This window comes from Elgaria multicarinata, chromosome 7 (assembly GCF_023053635.1).
Source record: "Elgaria multicarinata webbii isolate HBS135686 ecotype San Diego chromosome 7, rElgMul1.1.pri, whole genome shotgun sequence".
NCBI lineage: Eukaryota > Metazoa > Chordata > Lepidosauria > Squamata > Anguidae > Elgaria > Elgaria multicarinata.
The window spans coordinates 68,175,446-68,198,512 of NC_086177.1; the positions used below are offsets into that span (position 1 = coordinate 68,175,446).

Genomic DNA, 23,067 nt, shown 5'->3' on the forward strand with positions numbered 1-23,067 from the left:
ACGAGCTTTTCTACATGAGGCTTTTGTTGTGTGCTCGTCATTCCCTACTTAAAAGGTGTGTGCGCACGCGCGTACATGCATGTAGGGATTAGATAATGGTGTGACCCTTTCAGTTTCTCTTGTTTGTAAACAGCACTAACTGCATTTTTTTAGAGCAGAGAAAATGGGGTATTATTCCTGATGGCAAAAGAAAGGGTGATTTACTCTTGTATATTTGTGCTCAATGCCATTGAGAGGTTCTGTAGAGGAAGAGCAATGAAGGAAACATCACTTTGTGAGTTTGTATGTGTGAGCAGGTCTCCCTGTAGGGCCACATCAAGCCCACTCTCTTCTACAGCCTCCATAATTACAAATGTACATTAGTCTTAAGTGAAATGGGCTCTTTATTGTAAGGCTTTTCCTTTAGTTATGGTACTGAGGACTGGTAAGCGTTAAGGCATATCATGCAGTGAAAAGCATCACACCTCCATCCCCCTCCCCTTTATGACTCTAAACCATGGACCTGTGATTCTTTCCCCTATGAGCATCCTGACCTTTCGCACTGGCCAACCAGCTGCCTGTGGGAAACCCACAAGTACAACATGATTGCAGAAGCACCTTCCCTCTCACTTCCTACCAGCAGCTTCACTTTCTTCCCACAGCTTATGTTTCTCTCATTAGTTCAAGCTAGGAACAGGCAGCGCTCAGTGTCAATTTAGTAATCAGACACAGCTGCCTGATAGCTCTCTGTGGGGTGTTTTCAGCATGAGAAGGAGAATAACTTGATCTGATGAGTCCCAGTGGGCTGAAGCAAACTGATCAGCTTCACCAGAAAAAAGAAATTAGCAGAGATATCCAGTTCCTAGTATCATTTACCAGTCAACTGGCTGTGCATAAGAAAACAGCTTCATGTAATTATTGGCAAAATGGAGCATGACTAGAAGAAGACGAACAGGAAGGAGAGAGCTCCAGAAACCAATTCCTACTGAGAACAGTTGAAAGAGCAAGGAATATTTAGACTAGGGAAGAGAAGATTAAAGGGAGACAGGAACCTTATATTGCCAGCTGAATTTATTTATTCATTTATACATATATGTATGTTCCCCAGTAACTAAAGTTCTCTGGGCAGATTACAGGAATGAAAACTAACAAAATTACAATAAAATTAACAAAATACAACCATTTACAAAATCACCAATCACTTAAGAATAAACAGAGGAAAAGAAACTTTGCAGTAAATCAATTTAAACCTGAGGGCAAAGGGATGAAGCTGCCAGAGCAAAAGCTGTATAAAACCATAACAGAACATAAAAAGCCTAGGAAATTAAGAAGTGCTTTGCTTGGTGTTGAAAATATATTAATGTATACCCCAGGCAGGCCTTTTGGGGGAGGGCAACACAGAACCCGGAGAAAATTATGTCTCACAGGCACCTGCTGTGCCTCTCTAGGCAGGTGCACTTGGAGAACGGTCTTAGACAATCTCAGAGTTTGGTTGGGTTCATGAGGAAAGAGGTGATCATTTTGGTACTGAGATCCCAAAGCTGTGAAGGGATTTCAAGGTCAAACCCAGCACTCTGAATGAGGTACAGAAATACACTAGGACCCAGTGAAGATAATTAAGTACTTGTATAATATGTTCATAATGCCCAGTCCCAGCTAGTGATAAAGTAGAGACAAAGATGAAGAAATGAGCATCCCCAAGTGATGAACCTGGTCCTTTTGGTGGAGTGCAACGTCCTCTGTAACCAGTTGAACAACACTCACCTGGACTGAACCACCACCCACTTAACAATACCACTGTATTGTCTGGATTGAGCTTCAGTTTACTGGCTCTCATCAGGTCCATTACCACAGCCAGATTTTGACTAATCATCTCAAGTGCCTAATCCAGATGATTTCAGAAAGCCTGGTTTGCAGTATGCATGCTGACAACAACACCCTCTAAATCACATAGTGAATTCATGTAGATATTAAACAGCACGTTGGATAAAACCTGAAGCATAAATACCATAGTACTGAGTAGAGCACCCTCAGTGCCACCTTCTAGAAGTGGCCATCCAGGTATAAGAAGTACAGCTAGCAGGGATCAATGCTGGCCATCTCTAATGTGGACAACCTTTCCAGGATACTGTGGTCAATGGTACTAGGCGCATCAGGGAAGTGCAGAAGAATCAACAGCACACACATGCCATCTCTCACCCATCAAATTACATCTCACAGGGTGATCAAGGCAGTTTCAGGGCCAACACAGGCCTACGCTCCATCTGAAATGGATCTAGAAAATGAGTTTCATGAGTGAGTGCCTGGAGATGGCCAGCAACCACTCTCAAGAACTTTGCCTAGGAATGAAAGGTACCATCTTTACAATACCATGCACTAGCCATGTTTCTTCATTAAAGGAGGGAAGCTGATAGAAACAAAATAATCTTATTTACATAATGCAAGAGTAAGGAGTACAGAGCAGTTCTAATTAATACAGAACAGCATAATTGTTCCATTTGTATCCCTACTTTAGAAAATGGGTGATTAGGAGGCTCATTATAAGTGCTTCCTAATAAATTGGATTATCACTCCGTATCAGTTTGGGTTTTTTAAAGGATGAACATGATTGAGTCCACTTACCCTGGAATCGGTTTTGAATAAGGAGTTCAAGCAAATTTTGTTTCATGGTAATAAGTTCACCAAAGCTCATAAAATGTTGTGGATACATGAAAAAAGCTGGTGATCTCTAGACATGGTCTGCTTGAAAAAGTCCAAATCCTCCTTTCAGGTCCTCCTTCTACTTGCCAGCAAGACAGACGTACTCCCACACACCTATTCAGAAATGAACTGTACTCCACCTGCATATTTGACACAGGTACATTGAATTTGTAATCTCTTGAATGATTTTTTAAAAAACAAATAAAACCACTGCAATGTAAACACTTTAGGAAGAAACTTGCCTAACTTTTCAAAAACGGTTACCCATCCTTTGGGTGTTTATGAAACCGCTCCAATAGAGCTCGTTGTATGCTACCTGGTATTTTCTGGTGTTTATCTATGAGTTCTTTTACTGCAGTCTTTATCTGAAAAAGAGAGTAAGAAAAAAACAGAAAGACTATTTTTACCAGCAGAGCATTTGTATTAGGCATTTTCAATGTCAGCACAAGTTCAAAACTGAAGATGAAGGAAATATTTAAGGACATCTTTAATTGCTCATTTGGCAATTAGCCCCCCCCCCCCCGCCCTTCAAATCTGTCTGAAACATTCCCTTCCATTTTCAGTTCAATCACTGCTTAACAAGATAACCAAACTGCCTCATCCAATGAGCTACTGCACTGACACAGGAGGAAAACAGGATTCGCTAGCAGCATCCCCGGGGCAATGCAAGGGGACATGTGATCACCTACCTTTATGCCAGCAGGGATGGGCAACACACATGTGGTTACCGCTGAACCCCACAGTGGCCCCTGCCATCCCCAGTTGCCACTATTTGTTTTCAGGAAAAGGTTGGGGGAATTGCACGTTGCCACCAAAGTTAGAAGCAACCTGCTGCAGTGGCTTAGAATGGACAGGTTTAGCTTGAAAACAAGCTAGGACGGCTTAAAATGGACTCCCGCCTGCACGGTTTTTTTGCTGCAGCAGAACTGGGAATGGGGCTCATGGCAGCTCGGGGGGGGGATGGGCCCCAGAAACACTCAAAGTTGCCCCCTCCGCCCAAAACGTCTGCTCGCTTTGCAGTCATGGTACTACAGCACAGTTATGACCAAAAGGGGACAGCAACACTCCTTGTATCTCATCACTAGGAGCCATATAGTTGTGTACTTCTGTGTCTACATTTCAATAATAAAAAGTATACATGGAGTGGTGAAGGAGCAATGAAAGCAAGCTGAATGGAAAAGCTCAGCCTTACTTACAAGGCACAGGACACTGTTTTTAGCTGTGGACATTTGCTCTGCTTGGCAGACCCTACAAACCTATACATGTCTACTCAGAGGGGAAGTGAATATCAAGTTGTAGGCTTCTTGCTTCATGAAAAGAAGTTACATTTAACATAACCTTATTTATAAGCACTTGCCTGATCACTGTAGGCAACTGGGAAAGTCGCTGAGGTGAATGAGCAGGTTGCCTGACGAACACAGCGCTTGGCCCTTGCACTCTACACTAGGGGAGGGGAAGCTCCCTCCTTCTCACACAGAATAGAAACCAAGTACACAACCAGCAGAGGCAATGAGTGCTTCTTCTCTTCTTTGGCAGCCCACTGCATTTCCATACTGGGCTCCCAACATTTTCATGTCCGCATGGGAACCAAGAACACAAGCGCCTTCCCTCCCCTCCCAGCCTGTTTCTGTGCTAGATGTGTATCAGGAGAACCCCCTGTGCATCTAACCTTGGAACATGGTGGGCTGGTGGTGAAGGGATGTAGTGATCCATTCCTCCCCTGCCAGTTGGCTGTACTTCTATGCTAGATATGCAAGGAGCTTCACTGGATGTCCAACACAGAAAGCTGGCAGTAGAGAGATGGACATTTCTCTGACTATGCCAGGAGCCTGCTTGCTTTCTATGCTGATCACATAGAATGGGGCTTCACCCCCTCCACATCGTATAGAAACATGGTGGGCTAGTGGCAAAAAGACTAAGAGATGTGTGCTTTTGCTACCAGCTCATGCATTTCTGAGCTGGTAGCCCTTCCTGTGCAGCCAGCATAGAAATCAAATGGACCAGTGGAAGAAAGAGGGAGCACTCCATCCATTCTCCACCAACACTAGGCAAGTAAGTCATTTTGGCAGCTATTAATTCTTCAGGCCTCATTTAGAAGGGTGAATTAATAACACCAAACATGCTTCTCTCCACTTCAGTTGTCTTTTTCTCCAAGCATGAATTCCATGTATTTTCCTTCCACCCAGTCATGATTGTGATCCCTCAGTTACAGCTGTACATGGTAATTTAAGTGGCATTGCAGTCATCCACACATCAACTGCAATCAATCCAAACAACAAGAGAGCTCATCTCAGAGTGAAGTCAAGTTTCATCACCAAAGGGCAGAATCCAAGGGGGCACCAATTCCCTTCCACAAGTGGTAGGTCCTGCCAATTCTGTTGCACAAGTGGAACCCACCACTTCCACAAAGGAGATTTGAGCATCCTTGAGCAGAAATGAGCAGAAACTGACGTTTCTGGAAGGAGACAGGTAATGTGAACTCCCAGCTCATGTGAACTCCGCCAACTTGCCTCCTTCCAGGGGCAACCCAAAACATTTCCACTTGTTTTGGGTTGCCCCTGGAAGCACTGAAGTGCTGTTGCACAAGCAGTGGGGAACCCCTGCACAATGCAACTGGCAGGCTGGAAGAGAATTAGCAGGGCCATAAGTGTCCTGTTGGATTCTGCCTCAAGTAAAGTTAGAAAGAATGGAACTTTGCTCATCACCCTTTTCAAAAGTGACATATTTCACACAACCATTATAATTAAGAACATAGATACTCTATAGGTGTCAATAGTACACCAAGCTTACCTTTTCAGCTAGTTCTTCAACTGTTATATTTGGATCATAAGGAATGGGATCACCTACATATGTGCAAAGTTTTACTGGGAGCCCTCCATATACAGGAAAAATTGGCCATCGGGTACGTTCATACAGCCAGTTGAATGGCCCTGTGTGTAAAATTTAAAATATTCTCATGTTTTTATAAATGGTAATTGGGTGCAGGCTTAGAATTGAGAAACCTTGGTATTAAATGAACAAAGCCCATGCAGTTGACACATAATTGTGCAAAAACATATGCCTAGATTGTCATGCGCAATAAATACCAGGGCCTCAATCCAATGCACAATGTATACATGGTTAATCCTCACTAATTTCAATGTGCTAATTGGCAAAAGTGCACTCAACTGCAGCCCAAATAAATCTGCATCAACTGGCCAAGGGCCAAGCACAATTCGACCCCTAAAGAAATTCAAAGACGTTGAAGAGGAAGAATCACGCAAAAAGACAGAGAAGCAAAGACAGAGGAAAGAAAACTAGAATAAAACAATGTGGTGAAAATCCAAGACAAAGAAACACAGAGGAGAAAGAAAAGAAGGAAGATGCAGGAAAGCAGAAAGTTCAAAGCAGAAAAAATATTCCAGGGCCAAAATTGTAAACACAATTATACAGCAGTTCAATTGAAATCTGTGTTTAGCACATAAGCATATGGGAAGATGCAAGTGGAATCCATCTTACATAGTTTTCCAAGAATTCTGTATCCTTCCCGTAGATTTTTTGTAAATATAGGGATGACAGGCTGAGAAAGGTGGGAAAAAAGTAACCACAATTAGGGAAGTATTTCAGCCTCCATTACTTAAGACCCTGCATTAATATCACAGTATCCTCCATAAATAAAAAGGATGTTATATCATGGATATTATATCCTTGTACCAAGAGGACATTGTTTCTTTATAGTAGAAGCCAAACTTTTCAAACCAATTTTGAATAAAACACATAACTTCATTTACATTTCTCATAATTTCATCATCAGTATTCCAGTTTCATTACGTGAACTGAAATATCAACTGCATTTGGATGTAACAAAGAACTATGCTTGGTCATTATGAGCCTTGGGATCTTGCAATCCCTGCTCCCTCTGGCATGGCCATGAGAACAGAAGGTTTCACTTGTATTTTCAATATCCACACTTTAGTGTTATATCCAAACCTAAACTGTGGTTAACCTTAATTATGGTTTATGCAGGGCTGGGCAGCTTGTGGCTCTCCAGATGTTTTGGCCTATACCTCCCTCACCGTTAGCTATGCTGGCTAGGGGTGATGGGACTTGTAGGCCAAAACATCTGGAGCACTACAAGTTGCCCACCCCAGGTTTATTGAAACAAGCTTCAAAAACCAAGTTTTGAAGTTGGCTTCTTTCAGTGAACCATGCTTAATACTAACCAGAGTTTGTTCTGGTTTGTAAGTAAACTCCAGTGAGTTAAAAATGGAATTGAAAGCTTCTGATCTCAACACTTTAGAGGAATGAGGGAGTACGTGTAAGAACTTCATGTTCATTCATGTAATGATAAAGTGTGACTTGTAATAGTTAATTGTCTGAATAGTTTATAAGTCTGATACTAAAGACACTGAGTCACTGACAATTAAAATTATAGTAATTTATACAGCAGGTTGGCTGTAGGCTTTTCATGCAACATTAAGGCTCAGTTCATCTGCTGAAAAATTGCAAGTACGTTTGCAATTCTGAAAAAAAGGAGGTGATTACTTCTCACTAACAAACACTGTATACAGACAATGTATAGGATTAAAATAGTCTTTTAGCTATTACAGAGCACGAGCCCATACAAAGATAAGCACTTATAAGTCTCACTGATTTTCAGTGGGAAAGATTTAACCATATATTAAACCCTCCCATTAAAATCAACAAGATGTAAAAGTGTCTTACTTTGACTAGATTGCAGCCATTGTTATTACAGATTCAGTACCATCAATATTCTAACTGTAGAACAAATGACAACATGCTGTTTACCTCTATGTAATGTCTAAGACGTTTCTCAAAGTAAGAATAACTCAAACATGTAACAGAAAACAGAAGTATTTGCTTCAAGGATCTACATAACCATTCATGTTGACTTTCCCACTAAAGCAAAAGCATTCAGTGGGTAAGATCCAATTCAACTATTCTGCTGACAGAATTGCTTCCATCAGAAACCCAGGCAGGAGGGGCTTTTGAGGGGCTACCAGAAAGAGGAAAGATGGAGAAAGTTCCCCTGGAGCAAATGTCCGCTCACACAACACTGGCTTCCACCCATTCTCTCTGCACCACTGAATACTGTTCCAAGGTTGCATCATCTCTGCTGCGGGTGGTTCCAAGTGGAGCTGTCCAACAGATAAGATTTCTCATCGGACAACAAATTCAAACAACCTTTAGGGGTTTTTTCTCACCAAACCCAGATAAACAGATGGGTCTTATGAAAGGTTTTATTACTGATCTGCTGCAAATAGACTGACATCTGAGCACACCACCAACACTTTTCAGTGTGCAGTGCATGGCTACTCACCACTTTTGCATCTCTGGCCACGTGAGCAAAGCCTGTGCGGTTACCCCATAAGAGACCATAGTTCTCATCACTAAAGATCGCTTCTCGGACTCCACCTGGTAAGACTCCTAACAAGCATCCCTTTTTCAAAATTTCAGCACATTCCACTCTTCCGTCATGTGTAAGTCCTTGCACTTTATAAAACAGCTTTATACCTGTAAGACATATCAGCAGTGTAAGTCATTATATGGAACCTGTCTGTGTATATTCTGCACACTGAAGAATTAAAGCTAAATGCTGCCTTCCTCTTATGCTTACTTGTGCACAGAAAGGTTCAGCTACAACAGGTATTGATTTTAAATGCATATATGTTTGATATCTAATATAGTTAAATCATATGAAACAAGCCATGAAGAGAAAAAGGCATGAGACCACAGGGCCAATGGCTATGTTCCTCAATCAGAAAGTTCAGATAGATACACACACACACACACACACACACAAACTGAAAGGATGCAGCTGTGTTTCTAAACATTACATTAACTCAGTCATGCAAATATTCAGTTGATTGCTCATCCCGTGTGTCTGAGTTTAGTCTGGAATAACAAGATCTTTACAGAAACAGTGAGAAACATAACTTTCCACTAAACTACCAAACTTTGATAAATTCTTTTGCTCCCAACATATGACATGAATTTGAAAGTAAATATGGAGTTACTCAGCCTGATCATATGTATGTATACTATACTCAGCAGGAAGTCCCACTGAGTCCAACAGAACTCAATTGCAATTAAATTTACATTGAAGGAGACTTATGGGGGCTTACTTAGCCTTATCACAGCTTCCTAACATGGAAGATGTTTGACTCCAATAACATTTCCCTTCCACCTTAATCCAAATAGTGTGATGGTATTTTATACACGCTGATTCCTAGTTTATTGAACTGAGAGCACAGCAGAAGGCTCCACCCATAAATACCGCCTCTCCTCCCTAACTAACGTATTAACAGTGCTGACTAGCTGCTAAGTAGAGAGAAAGTGGGGTGTGCATTTGCTGAACGGGGCACACAGCCTTGTGCAGTACCAACAGCTCCCTTGTTGCAGATGGCATTACCCCATCATCCCCAGACACTCATCAATCTGTCTTAATGAATTGAGATTTTCATTTTTAAAAAAGAGTGTTGAAATCACTTAAAATAAAATGTAAGTTACAGACAACAAAATACATTTTCAGATTAGGAATACCCATACCATCTTTAGATATCTGAGACTGTAAATGATTCTAGAAACTAGAGCCCTTGTTTCCTTCAGATAAAATCAATTCCCACCCCCCCCCCAAGGAGTTGATAGATTTATGTGGCATATCAACAGGCACTGTCTGAAACAAAAACAAACAATCCCAAAATAATAAAAGAAGTGAAGTATAATCATTTTTATGACAGAAACATGGACCATCCAGATCTAAGTCATAACTGTTATATCCAATAAGGTAGGTCGTATTTAATTCCATTAGTTACTGGTAAAATTTTAATTGAGAACTGAATCTCAAGGTATGTATTTTTATCTATATATTTAACAACGAGTGGGGGGAAAGCCATTTTGCCTAGTGGAGAAGGGAAGTTGATTTGCAAGTACTAGGGAATCACTTCCTGCACAAAAGTGAATTACTCACCTCCCTTTCCTGTCTACTACCATAGCTTCCTCCACCAAAAGGTCCAGTGTTAAGGGAAGATTTTGCTCCTACCTCAATTAGATTGTTGCTCCTTTACTTTCTCCCCCAATAGTAAATCAGTATCTCTATAACAAATGGCATTTGCCATACATATGGTATTTGTGAATAATGCTTGCAGCTCAAGGCAATGAATAAAATATTTAATATAGGGCATGGATACATAATCTTGCACAATATCTGTAATATATATCGCCTCTATCAAAAGCTTAGCAGATCAAACATAAATTCTGTTATTCAAGTGTTATTCTCTCTTTAAAAAAAATCTTTAGGCTTTAGAAAATGTGGGGAAATCAAGAAAATACTACTGCACTCTGTTCTCCCAGCAACATTTTCCAAATGAAACGAGACTTGTAGTATGGGATCATAAGGAGATGTTCTGGTAGCTTAAATACACACACTAGTCCAAAGCCAGACATTAAGGCTTGGTGAAAGGCTCTGAAATGCAGGGAAACAGGAACAAGAGGAGTAAGAGGAGAGCTAGGAGACGGAAAAGCAATATTGGCATTAAAGGAGCAGATATGCCTGAATACGGGAATCTGTGAGTCTTAGTTCTGAAGCTTCTGAGAAGACTTGTGTAGAATTGCACTGTCAATTATTATCTCCTAGTAGAGACTGCATAAAGCTCTAACCTTGGTCTCTTATTTCTGTGAATGGAAGAAACGGCTTGTCACATACAGGGGGGCAAGGGATTCTGGAAGAGCCATCCCATGTTACAGACAAATCCCAGACTTTGGGGACATCTAGGTTAGCCCGAGTGAATGCAGAAATAAACTAATTGCTAGGCAACCACAGCAAGTGTAAATCTTGTTTAATCAGAGGATGGAGATTTCCAACACTACCCAACAGAGGACATCATAATTCGCCCCAGGCCAGTCTAGAAAGATATTATTGCCCGTCAAAGTGTCAGCACATGTCCAAGAGGAACAAGCACTTCTTGACAGGACAAAAACACCCCAATGTGCCTGTGCTTCCAGAATAGCACGTAATATATTATGGCATTTTTAAATTATGGGGTAAAATTTGAAGATTTGCAATGCACATGCACAAGCACTACATTTTACCTGGTATTTTGGAAAAATGGTAATCAACCACTGTGTGGCAGAATCTGCCTGTCTGTAAATGAAGTCTTGATACAAAGTAGTAATAGTCTAGAGGAAGAGCTCCATGGTAACATACAACAAGCCCTGGTCCTTCTGGTACTTTATCGATGCCTTGCACCTCGTAACCTGTTCAAAGTGCAGAATACAAAACTTTTAGCATTGTTTCAATACAATCAAATGGATATTGCTCTTTTTATGCTTTTGATGGTTTTAAATTTCTGTATACTTGTTTTTAATGTTCAAGGTTTTTAACTTTTGTAATCCACCCAGAGAGCTTCAGCTATGGGGCGGAATATAAATGTAATAAATAAATAAAGCCCTTCAGATTAGCAGGAAGCAACAGAAAAAAATGGTAGTCAGTGTCAAGAACAGTTACTGAGTCAAGAATGGACTCAAAATCAAGGCTTTATTCTAATACTATTTAATCTTCCGGTTTTGGCCAAACAGAGCCTTGCAATGCTGGTTCAGACATTCACTCGTTACTATCCTTAGAAGTGGAGTGCTTTATTTTTCCATTTAATAAGTTCATTAGCAAACAATGAATGTATGCCAACTGCAGATACAATATTGGGCATGCTTGGCAGTTTCAAAGTTGTAATTCATGTTTTCCGGGTGACTGTCCTCAGCAAGTATGTGAGAGAATATATATATCATTGAAATACATCTCAACAACAACAACAAATTTTATTGCAATCAATAGACCATTCCAGCATACCAAAAGTTACATACAAGAGAATTGAACATACATTGAGCTATTAAAAAGACAAGTAGCCATGGAGGATCTAATAGAAATGGCCAAGTTCAAAAATTTGGCCACTTATTCTGTCATTGACTCGTCTGAGTTCTGAAGTAACAAGGTCATTAGGAATTCAGTTGGGTGACCAGAAAGATTGTAAAATGGGGTTCAAATTATCATTCTAGCCCTTTGATAAAATCTACAAAACAGTAGCACATGGGATATGGTTTCCACATCTGTATTATTACAAGGGCAGCATCTGTTGAGCAGTGGGATTTTATTATACCTGCTATCTAAAAGTTTAGAGGGAAAAACGTTAACTCTAGCTAAAGAGAATGCTGTCCTGTATTTGGGAATTGTTAACCAGCACAGGTAGGGTATCCCATCTTTGCAAAAGGAGACTGGTAAATCTAAGGACTGGGGGGAGCATGGACCCTGAGCAACACTCCAAAGGTCTTGCATATCTATGTCGAGCAGCCTATGTTTCACAATTGATTTGGCACTTATTTATTTATTTATTTTTATTTATCATACTTATACCCCGCTCCTCAGCCAAAAAAGGCTCTCAGAGCGGCTTACACTTAGGAAAAAAGACAGTCCCTGCCCTCAGGCTTACAATCTAATAAAGACATGACACACAAGGAAAAGGAGTCAAGGAGGGAGGGAGGGAGGAGAGAGAAAGAAAGAGAGAGAGAGAGAGTCCAGCAGGAGCAGGCCCCGATGTTACTTCTGCCTGCTCCTGTCCCCTCGGTCCTTCTTCTTCCCCACAGGGCCAAGATGGCAGTTTGCCTTGTGGAGGGGGGGGAAGAGTCCAGCAGGAGCAGGCCCCGATGTTACTTCTGCCTGCTCCTGTCCCCTCGGTCCTTCTTCCCCACAGGGCCAAGATGGCAGTTTGCCTTGTGGAGGGGGGGGGAAGAGTCCAGCAGGAGCAGGCCCCGATGTTATTTCTGCCTGCTCCTGTCCCCTCGGTCCTTCTTCTTCCCCACAGGGCCAAGATGGCAGTTTGCCTTGTGGAGGGGGGGGGAAGAGTCCAGCAGGAGCAGGCCCCGATGTTACTTCTGCCTGCTCCTGTCCCCTCGGTCCTTCTTCTTCCCCACAGGGCCAAGATGGCAGTTTGCCCTGTGGAGGGGGGGGGGGAAGAGTCCAGCAGGAGCAGGCCCCGATGTTACTTCTGCCTGCTCCTGTCCCCTCGGTCCTTCTTCTTCCCCACAGGGCCAAGATGGCAGTTGTCCATACACTTGCTAGATTCCTTGATAGTAACATAGGAGATGAGAGCCCTACTGAATTGATTTTCCTTGTCATGGCCTTTGACCAGGGAGACCATGTCAAAATGGTCTGACAGGATCTTGGATATCAGGGAATTTGTTGGAAGTGCCAATTTGCAGTAAAGCCAGATGTGAATAACATGGATTCAAGCCAGACAGTTTACAGAATTCAGTCCAGCCTCTAACTTAAGAACAGCTCCAGGGACAAACTTGGGAACACCAAATAACACCCTAAGGAACAATGACTGAATGCCCTCAAAGGAGCATTTGGAACACGGGACCCAGATCGGTGCCCCGTAGAGAATCTGCAGAATGATTTTGGCCTTGAAGACCTGGACAGCTACTGGGAGGAATTTCCCACCCCTTGTAAAAAAGAAGAAGGTTATTGCACCCACATGTTGTTCAGCTTTAATCTTAGGATGCTTCCCCTGCTCTCTCCAAGAGATGGTTTCATGAAACCATACACCCAGACATTTATAGGACCCCCACTTGCTCAATTCTTCAGTTCCCCATGAGCCAGGAAAATATGACCTTATATTTGGGGGGGTGGGGAAACCAATACCTTAGATTTTGTATAATTGACTGCAAGAAGGTTTTCTGTACAATAGTTGGCAAAGCCACACAGCAGTCTCTTAAGGCCCACCCTAGTCTGGGAAATCAGAACAGCATTGTCCATACAAAAGAAGACTTTGGTGTGCTCTAACTTGGGTGGATGGGATGGTAATGGCTCCAATGGATGGGGGAAGTCTGCCAGGTACAAGTTAAATAGAACAGGAGTGAGCAGACTACCTGGTCTGAACCCATAGGATGGAACAATCTCCTTTGTCCTTGTGGGTTGCAAAGGACCTGAGCAGTGGTGTTGTCATAAAGCGATTGGATCAAAAACAGGAGTCTTTTGTCAACAGAAAACTGTTCCAGTGAAGTGGATGGGATATAGAATCAAATGCAGATTTTAAGTCAATGAAGGCTGCAAAAAGTTTGCTACCTTTAAGGTCAGAGTATCTATAAACCAGATGAGCCAGGACCAAAAAGTGGTCAAGGGTATGTGGACTCAAAGTGAAATGGAATGAATAAGCAGCAACAATGAAACTGAAGGTGTTCTCACAACAACCTTGATCGAAGAGTTAGACTATGTTGAACTAGATGTATCATATATATTTCTTTAGGTTGCTAAAATTAGAATCAACAGTTTTCAGTACCTTTAATTTTTCTCCTTAAATGTAAACAATGTAAGGGTTTAAATTTGGGACAGTGTAAAAGCCGGAACGGAACAAGACAGGCCGGAACGACCCCATTATATTAAAAAACCATACCAAAAACAATGGCATGTGTTAGCAACACTTGGGAACAATATTTTAGGACTAAAACCATTGCAATATTATATCACTATTAACCCCAGAACTCCCAAAACAACATCCGGAACAGAATGGGACGGCCGGAACGGCCACTTCTGAACGAGCGATATCAACCAAACTCATCAGTCACGCATAAATCCATGGCAGGAATGCAAGAAGTCACAAAAAGTGCAAAGAAACTGTGTTCCGATACCCGTTCCACGCATAGCGCATATTGCGCAAAACGGGCCGTGACAGCAGCTTCCAAGTGAGGTAAGTCAACCAAACTTACCAGATGCATATAACGAGGTGGGACAGATGTAAAAAGCTCTAAAAGTTGCCCCGAAACCATGTTCAGATACCTGTTCTGGGCAAAAGCCCGTATTGTGCAAAACGGGCCATAGCAGCAGCTTCCAAGTGAGGTAAGTCAACCAACGTTACCAGACGCACATCACAAGGTGGGACAAATATAGAAAGCTCCAAAAGTTGCCCCAGAACCACGTTCTGATACCCATTCCGGGCAAAAGTCCGTATTGCGCAAAACGGGGTGTAATGGGAGCTTCCCAATAAGGTAAGTCAACCAAACTCACCAGATGCCTATGACAAGGTGGGACAAATATAGAAAGCTCCAAAAGTTACCCCGAAACCACGTTCTGATACCCGTTCCGGGCAAAAGACTGTATTTTGCAAAACGGGGCGTAACGGCAGCTTTCAAGTGAGATAAGTCAACCAAACTTACCAGACGCACATAACTAGGTAGGACAAATATAGAAAGCTCCAAAAGTTGCCCCGAAACCACGTTCCGATACCCGTTCCAGGCAAAAGTCCATATTGCGCAAAATGGGCCATAACAGCAGCTTCCCAATGAGGTAAGTCAACCAAACTCACCAGATGCACATTACTAGGTGGGACAAATGTAAAAAGTTCCAAATGTTGCACCTAAACCACATTCAGATACCTGTTCTGGCCAAAAGTCAGTATTGCTTAAAACGGGCCGTAACGGCAGTTTCCCAATGAGGTAAGTCAACAAAACTCACCAGGCGCACATTACTAGGTGGAACGAATATAAAAATCTCCAAATGTTACCCCAAAACCACGTTCTGATACCCGTTCCGGGCCATAGTTCATATTCCCAAAATTAGCTGCCAAAGAAAATTATGGGTGAGCAAAACGAGGCACAATCTATTGTTGGGAAATTGCCTCGAAAGGCAACTTCTCTGTGCGTGAATGTAATCAAATAAAGAACTTTCATTGTACTAACTGGAACATTTAATAAACTTTCTCAGAATCCGGAGTGAAGTTCTGCAAAGACAGTTTCCTACAGAAGCCCATAGTTGTTGTGTGGTTTGGTAGTGTGCTTAAAATATCAGACTATGATGGCGGGGTTGGGCTGTCCCATTCCATCATGAAGCTTACAATGACCTGTGGCCATTCACTTCTTTCAACCTAAGCTATCCCACAGGGTTGTTACAAAATTGGGAAAGACCAATCCCAATGTTGTGGGGGGGAGGGGCAGGGGGATTAAGCAAAACACATACAGAGGAAACTTTTCTTTCTTTGGCTTTGTATCAGACTTCAGTCACTGAGGAGTGCATTGGCGAAGCAGTAGCCCAAGCAAACTCACACACAACCTCAAATCACACACAACCTCAAATAATATACAAAGTAAAATAAAAGATAGCCAACACAGCACTGCAAGGTACCCACAATAACCTTGGTGGACAAGTGGATAGCAGTGGTGGAAGTGGATGATGTCCTGCACGACATGTGGACGTGCACAGTGCCCACTGCCCTGGAGGGAAATCAGAATCCTCTAAAGGGGAAACAGTGGACACCAATGAGATGATGTGTGATGTGGCTTCTCAAAGGCAGGAACCTAGACAGGCCCACCCAAAGGACTGAGAGGTAATGGCACAGTCCAATGTTTCCTCCATGGCACTGGGCACATCCACTTTCCCATACTGGTAATAAAGTCAGTCAGCCTTTTTGTTCTAATTCTTCTTGTTGTTGTGATTTATTATTATTATTATTATTATTATTATTATTATTATTATTATTATTATTATTACATAATGGCTGTGTAGTCAGTCAACTCTGAAGCAAGGGACACAAAGCTTTACTGTTGTCCTGCTAGCCTCCTATTATTTATGGGATGCAAAGGCATCTCTCTGTGCTGTTCCTGCCTCACAGGGCTGGTTTGTTTCTGCCTTTGAATGGTCTGGAAACAATCCTTGGCTCACTTACTTGTGCCTGCAGAGCTGCCTGCTACTGCCTCTCCTCCTCTGTCCCCGCCTCAGAGGGCCAGTTTGTGCGTGTCTTGCTTTGACTCAGGGCATTAGTCCTTCCTTGTCATGAAAAGGCAGCTGCATTTTGTATGTGCTGCTGCCATGATCACTGAATCCTCTGTGACAATGTAGGCTCATTATTAGTATTAGTATTGTTATTACAATTATTGGCTGGGCATTCCCTGGAGTGTGTGAACTGTATCGGACCCTGAAAAGATCGTCTATTCAACAGCATCTCAGTTTGATGTGTGTGCATCTTGAAAAACCAACACGTTATAGCAATTTGAAATGAGTGGATGGCATGAAAGAAATAAAGTTTTTAGAAAGTATTGCGACCCAAGAGTGGCAACGCAAGATCTGAGTTGTTTCTCACATGACCAGCTATGTACTGTATGCTCACCCAGTTTAATATTTCTATCTTGAAGTTCCCTGTGTTCCTTTTTGAAGTGATTAACCTGAGAGGAAGATTCTGATTTAGGTTTAACTTTAAAAATTCCCCCCAAATCAGGGCATGATCAGATTTCTTTCAAAGTGACCATGCCTAAGGATCTATTTATAAGCTATCCTGGTGCCCAGTTACATGTGTGTAGCTTACAAACTAATGGAGAGAACTGCATTTATGTAAATGGGGGTGGAATCTTTTTAAAATTCCCCCAAAATCAGGGGATGATCTGATTTCCTTCGAAGTGGCCATGCTGAAGGATATATTTAGAAGCTGTCATAGTGCCCAGTTACATGTTTCTAACCTGAAAACTAAAAAAGTTATAGGTGTTTTACATTTTCAATGCAAGTCTGGGGTGGGGGGCAGCGGAGTTCCGGATCTGGATAAGCTGTGGAGCAGACCCGATCTGAAAGTTGCAGATCGCGATCCAGAGCAGATTGGGGGGGGGGGGGGTCCGTGCGCAGCCCTAGTAGTGAAAGAACTCCAACACATTTCAGCCCTCAGGTCCTTCTTCAGGGTTCTTTGTTGGAATGCAATGGCTATCATTTACTCCTGTGCTAGCACAGTTGGTGGTGGTGGTCCATATTGTGACTCTATCATGAGGGCCAGTCGGGCTTTAATTCCCAGAACTGCTATTTGCATAATGAGAAATTAACTCTTTGGAGTTAATAGCTCCTTTTGTCAATGTGAATTGCAGTTTCAGGGGCCCCAATACATATTGGGATCACACCTAGGTTGACCATATTTTGGCAATCAAAAAGGAGGACAACATGGCCACCCCAAGGGGCATGCCGATCAACATGCCCAGTCCTCAAGGGGGAAATGGGGACAGATCTCTTTCCCTGCCTTGGCACCTTGCAGGGCAGGGAGGAATGGAGAAAGAAAGAGGGGGGAGGGGGGATAGCAGCAGTTAACATAATATTTTGCCTACAGTGTAGATTATTCATTTCTCACAACACTTTGGACATTTGAATATACCACGAGAAGCTTGATTTATCTCAACTCCAACACATTTTATTAACCGTGGTGTCCTTCTTGGGTTTTTTGCACTAATCACCCATTAAGCACAAAGACCAAGATGAAGTGTAATACTGTTGTATTGCTGAAGACAAGAACTGGATTGTAGAGAATGTTCCTTTCGGTGATTTTCTAGAAACAGGACTATTGAATTGCTTAATTTCTCTCTGATTTATTTGCTTCTTTATTCTCTGCTGCTGTCTCTGCATTAAACTTGGCTGTGGAAGAAGTGATTTGTGCTTGAGAAGTTTATTTGCAATCCATTTCTGTACAGGCACCATGTCTGCTGGGAAAGGGACAGGTGAGCTACTGCATAGCACATGTGCAAAGACATACAAAAACACCACAGTTGTAAGAGTCCTTCTGAACTGGTATAACAAGTGGTGCATGAATGGCCCATTCTGACCAATCGATGGGTGAAGTGGACTGCACCTCTATAAATGTTTGCAACATGTCAGTGTACTTTGTGGCAATAGTATGTGTAGAATCAAGATACAAAATAATTCTCCACTTGAAGAAAATAATCATTAATATCCAATGAGATCAGTGTATGTTGGTGGGAATGAGCCAGATGTCCTTCGCCATAACGTCAGAGTTTATTCCAAAGTTATATATACTAGTTGTATACCCGTTTAATTCCAGAGACTGCATAATAAACGGTTATCTGAACGTGGTTTCAGGGCAACATTTGGAACTTTTTATATCTGTCCCACCTAGTAACGTGTGTCTGGTGAGTTTGGTTGACTTGCCTCATTGGGAAGCTGCCGTTACGGCCCATTTTGCGCAATACGGACTTTTGCCCGGAACGGTTATCTGAACGAGGTTTCGGGGCAACATTTGGAGCTTTCTATATTTGTCCCACCTAGTAATGTGCATCTGGTGAGCTTGTTTGACTTATCTCATTGGGAAGCTGCTGTTACGGCCCATTTTGCGCAATATGGACTTTTGCCTGGAACGGGTATCGGAACGTGGTTTCGGGGCAACTTTTGGAGCTTTCTATATTTGTCCCACCTTGTCATGTGTGTCTGGTGAATTTGTTTGACTTACTTCACTTGGAAGCTGCAGTTACGGCCCTTTTTGTACAATACAGTCTTTTGCCCGGAACGGTTATCTGAACGTGGTTTCGGGGAAAGTTTTGGAGCTTTCTATATTTGTCCCACCTAGTTATGTGCGTCTGATGAGTTTGGTTGACTTACTTCACTTGGAAGCTGCCGATACAGCCCATTTTGCACAATACAGTCTTTTGCCCAGAACAGGTATCTGAACGTGGTTTCAGGGCAACTTTTGGAGCTTTCTATATTTGTCCCACTTTGTCATGTGCGTCTGGTGAGTTTGGTTGACTTACCTCATTGGGAAGCTGCCATTACAGCCCATTTTGCACAATATGCGCTTTTGCCCGGAATGGGTATCTGAATGTTAATAAGGAGGGGAAGAGAATGCAAACAAGCACTGGGTAGGGTAAACAGGCACAGGGTAGAGTAGAACTAACAGTATAAAGTCCAAGCAACATCAAGTTTTAAAGGCTTTAGGAAAAAGAAAAGTTTTTAGCTGAGCTTTAAAAGCTGCGATTGAACTTGTGGATCTCAGATGTTTTGGAAGAGCGTTCCAGGCGTAAGGGGCAGCAGAGGAAAATGGACGAAGCCGAGCAAGGGAAGTAGAGACCCTTGGGCAGGCGAGAAAGATGGCATCAGAGGAGCGAAGAGTACGAGCGGGGCAATAGTGTGAGAGGAGAGATAGGAAGGAGCTAGACCTGGTATCTGAACGTGGTTTGGGGGCAATTTTTGGAGCTTTCTATATCTGTCCCACCTAGTCATGTGCATCTGTTGAGTTTGGTTAACATACCTCACTTGAAAGCTGCTGTCCCGGCCTGTTTTCCGCAATATGCGCTATGCACGAAACGGGTATCGGAACGCAGTTTCTTTGCACGTTTTGTGGCTTATTGCATCCCTGCCATGGAGTTTTCCATAACTGGTGAGTTTGGTTGATATCACTTGTTCAGAAGTGGCCGTTCCAGCCATCCCATTCTGTTCCGGATGTTGTTTTGGGAGTTCTGGGGTTAATAGTGATATAATATTGCAATGGTTTTAGTCCTAAAATATTGTTCCCAAGTGTTGCTAACGCATGCCATTGTTTTTGGTATGGTTTTTTAATATAACGGGGTCGTTCCGGCCTGTTCCGTTCCGGCTTTTACACCGTCCCTTTAAATTTCCTTAAATCTGAACATGCTATTGTCTTCAAATGTTTACAAGTATTCTAATAAAAAAATTCCACATAATATAATATTTAAATCACATTATGTGTACTTTAATTCTTTCCCCTCAAATATTTCAGGTCAAATATTTGTGATGTATCAGGACAAAACATTAAGGAGTTATGTAATTGTCATGCTATTATAGAAAAATATCCATGTTTCCTGTTCATATAGCCAAAGTACCAAAGGACCATAAACAAAGGAAATCCTAAACCCTCAAACCATACTAGTAGCATTATAATAGGTAACGTCTCTTAGAGCATTTAGAGCACAATACATATTGATAAAATTCTATGCAAGAATGACAAAATGTAGTGATAATTCAAATTGGTATTAGTTACTAAGAAATTATGTTCCAAGCTAGATTCAAGTGTCCCATTTATATAATACAGTAAGGTAATATGATCATACTGTGTAATAAAATAAAAAAGCAAATGTTACATAAATCTGATAATTTAACAACATTATTTTATTAGGTAGAATCTGTAATGATTCTACCTAATAAAAGCTAAGGCTGCAATCCCATACACACTTACCTGTGAGTAAGTGCTATTGGACTCAACGGGGTTTACTTCCAAATACATTTCCAGAGGATTGCACTGTAATAGCATGATGAGCCAGGAAGTCCTTCCCTGGTTTAAATTTTAATGGCCACAAACTCACTGGCACCACAATACTATACATGTCTACTCAGAAGGAGGTCGCATTGAATTCAATGGAGCATACTTCCAGGTAAGTGTGCAAAGGAATGCAGCCTAGCCATGCAATCCTATACTTGTCTTCAAAAAAGTTTACTTCCAGGTGAGTAGGAATAAGACTACAGCCTAATACTGCAGCATCTCACTTGTAATAGGGAATAATAACAGGAGTCTACCTTACAGGGTTGTAGTCAGGATTACTGGGATAATGTATTTGAAGCACTGTGATCACTTTAAATGTATGATATAAATGGTGAGAATTATGAATAAAATCTATTTCTGTGGTATTTTAAACAAAGTTTTCAAAAACGAGCCTAACACTGCCCATGTGCTATAACGATATAAAATTCTACAGAGGAAGAAAATTACACTTACCATGCCACACTCTGCCATACACGTCCCAAAGATAAGACACTGCCCTCCTTCCATTGTACCATGATTTGCTCTGATAAGCTCCCTTTAAATTATTCTTTATCTTGTAAATATGCAGGAGAACATTAGAAAGGTAAATAAAGCCAAGAACGACTAAAACAGGTGAAAACAGGAGTATGAATGGCGTTAGCACCCACAAGGCGTAGATTGTATAGTCTGCTAAACTGCCCAGGTCATTATTTGGGTACATCCATTTTTTCAATAGGTCGATCAGCCAGTTCAGATCCTCCTGCCGAGAAGAATAAAATTCACTCATGCCGGTCATCTTCCGATTAAAAGGAAAGCAAACAATTCAACGGGAACAACAGTTTCTTCATGTTGGCCCTAGAGATAGAAGAGACACTTTGTTTGATACAGTGTAAACAATACAGCGGCTAGAACTAGAACAAACAAGGTACACCACTTTGTACCTGGAGTGTGCCCTGGGCCCCAACAGTTGCCAATATTATTCTAATCAGTTTTAAAGCAGTAGCGTAGATCCTGCCCTGGGCTCCTTTCTAAATACCGTCCAATTCCAAGAGCCACTGAGCTCCACTGACAGTGCAATCTCAGGCATGTCTACTCAGAAGTAAGTCCCACTGCTCTCAAGTCCAGGTTAAGTGTCCTTATACCACTGCAGCCTGACTCAGCATTCGCCCTCGCCCAGCCCATGACTTCGCATCGTCTCCCCCCGCCCCCCCCCCCGCTATGGCTTTTGTTCGGCTTCGCCATCCCTCCGCCTGCCTCACCCACACGCATTGCTCCGCTTCTCCCCAACCCCTTTATGTAAGATTGCGGCCAAGATCCCTTGGCGCGCCGCGCCCGCCATCACCTTCCTGCTCCGTCAAACGGCTCTTTCGACCCTGCACCTGCGGGCAGTCCCCGCGGAGATCCAACGAGCGCGCGGAAGAGCTCCGGCCTCCGTTCCGGAGGGAGGTCAATGCCCCGCCAGGCGGTTCCAGTGGTGCCCCTGGGCCCAGCGCAGCCTGTGCAGATTCTTCGGAAAAGCAAGGGGGAAACTGCGGAGCGGATGGCGGGGCGGGGAGAGAGCCACGACATGTCGCAGTGCGTTGATACCTTTCGCGTCATCGTCGTGTAGATGCCGAAAGGGGAGGAGACGTTTCCAGCGGCCTTCTTCCTCAAACGCTGGTGCTGCTACGTAGAGATGCAGCCAGGTCATGTCTGACCTTGAATGTGGTGGTCTGAGAGGAGTTACGGAGGGAGGGTCTTTAGACTACCAGGTGCATTACAGTGGAGAAGTAATACTTCTCTCCCACGCACCCACACCCATCCCAGCCATGCCATGTTTTATAACCGTTTCTACAGTCCTCGTCTGTTAGAGCAAACACCACCACCTCCTCTTTGCAGGGGCGGGGCGGTAGGTACCGAAAAGATCTGGGGCTCAAGTCCATAGGACAAAAACTACACAGAATTGCATATGCTGCTTTGCATAAGCAAATATATGTGTATAATGAGAAATGATTACTGTAATTTTAATTGCATAGAAGGCAAGCTAATTAAATGTTTGCTTGCTTTCAGGACAGAACTGTGCAAGGTCCCAAATTATGTTTGCTTAAAACTTCTCCATACACCCAACACTTTTCCTTGGTCTTTTAGGCCCAGCTTGAGAGATCGGGAGTCTGGAGTGCCTGGCACAAGCAAAGAGCTGTATGGCACTTTAAGAACATAAGAAGTGCCCTGCTGGATCAGACCAAGGGCCCATGAAGTCCAGCACTCTGTTCACACGGTGGCCAGCCAGCTGTCGACCAGGGACCAACAAAGCAGGACACCTTAAATTTTTACTGATTAATTGCAGACT

At 42.6% G+C, this 23,067-nt stretch overlaps 1 protein-coding gene across 3 annotated transcripts; it reads right to left on the reverse strand.

Annotated features, from left to right (window-relative positions):
• Positions 1–1,032: 1,032 nt before the first annotated feature.
• Positions 1,033–22,265, reverse strand: LOC134401628 (DGAT1/2-independent enzyme synthesizing storage lipids-like). 3 transcript variants are annotated; one of them, XR_010025669.1, is made up of 8 exons: positions 22,081–22,264; positions 21,213–21,593; positions 10,771–10,935; positions 8,000–8,193; positions 6,178–6,238; positions 5,470–5,609; positions 2,602–3,044; positions 1,033–2,254 (listed from the first exon to the last, which is right to left on the reverse strand). XR_010025669.1 is itself a non-coding variant. In XM_063130741.1 (8 exons), the coding sequence occupies exons 2-7, from the start codon at positions 21,532–21,534 to the stop codon at positions 2,940–2,942; spliced, it is 987 nt and encodes a 328-aa protein (XP_062986811.1). In that variant the 5' UTR covers positions 21,535–21,593; positions 22,081–22,265; the 3' UTR covers positions 1,033–2,819; positions 2,922–2,939. The 3 variants fall into 3 exon arrangements, 2 of the variants coding, with proteins under 2 accessions (XP_062986811.1, XP_062986810.1); XM_063130741.1 differs by having other exon boundaries at positions 1,033–2,819; positions 2,922–3,044; positions 22,081–22,265; XM_063130740.1 differs by having other exon boundaries at positions 1,033–3,044.
• Between the last annotated feature and the right edge of the window lie 802 nt (positions 22,266–23,067).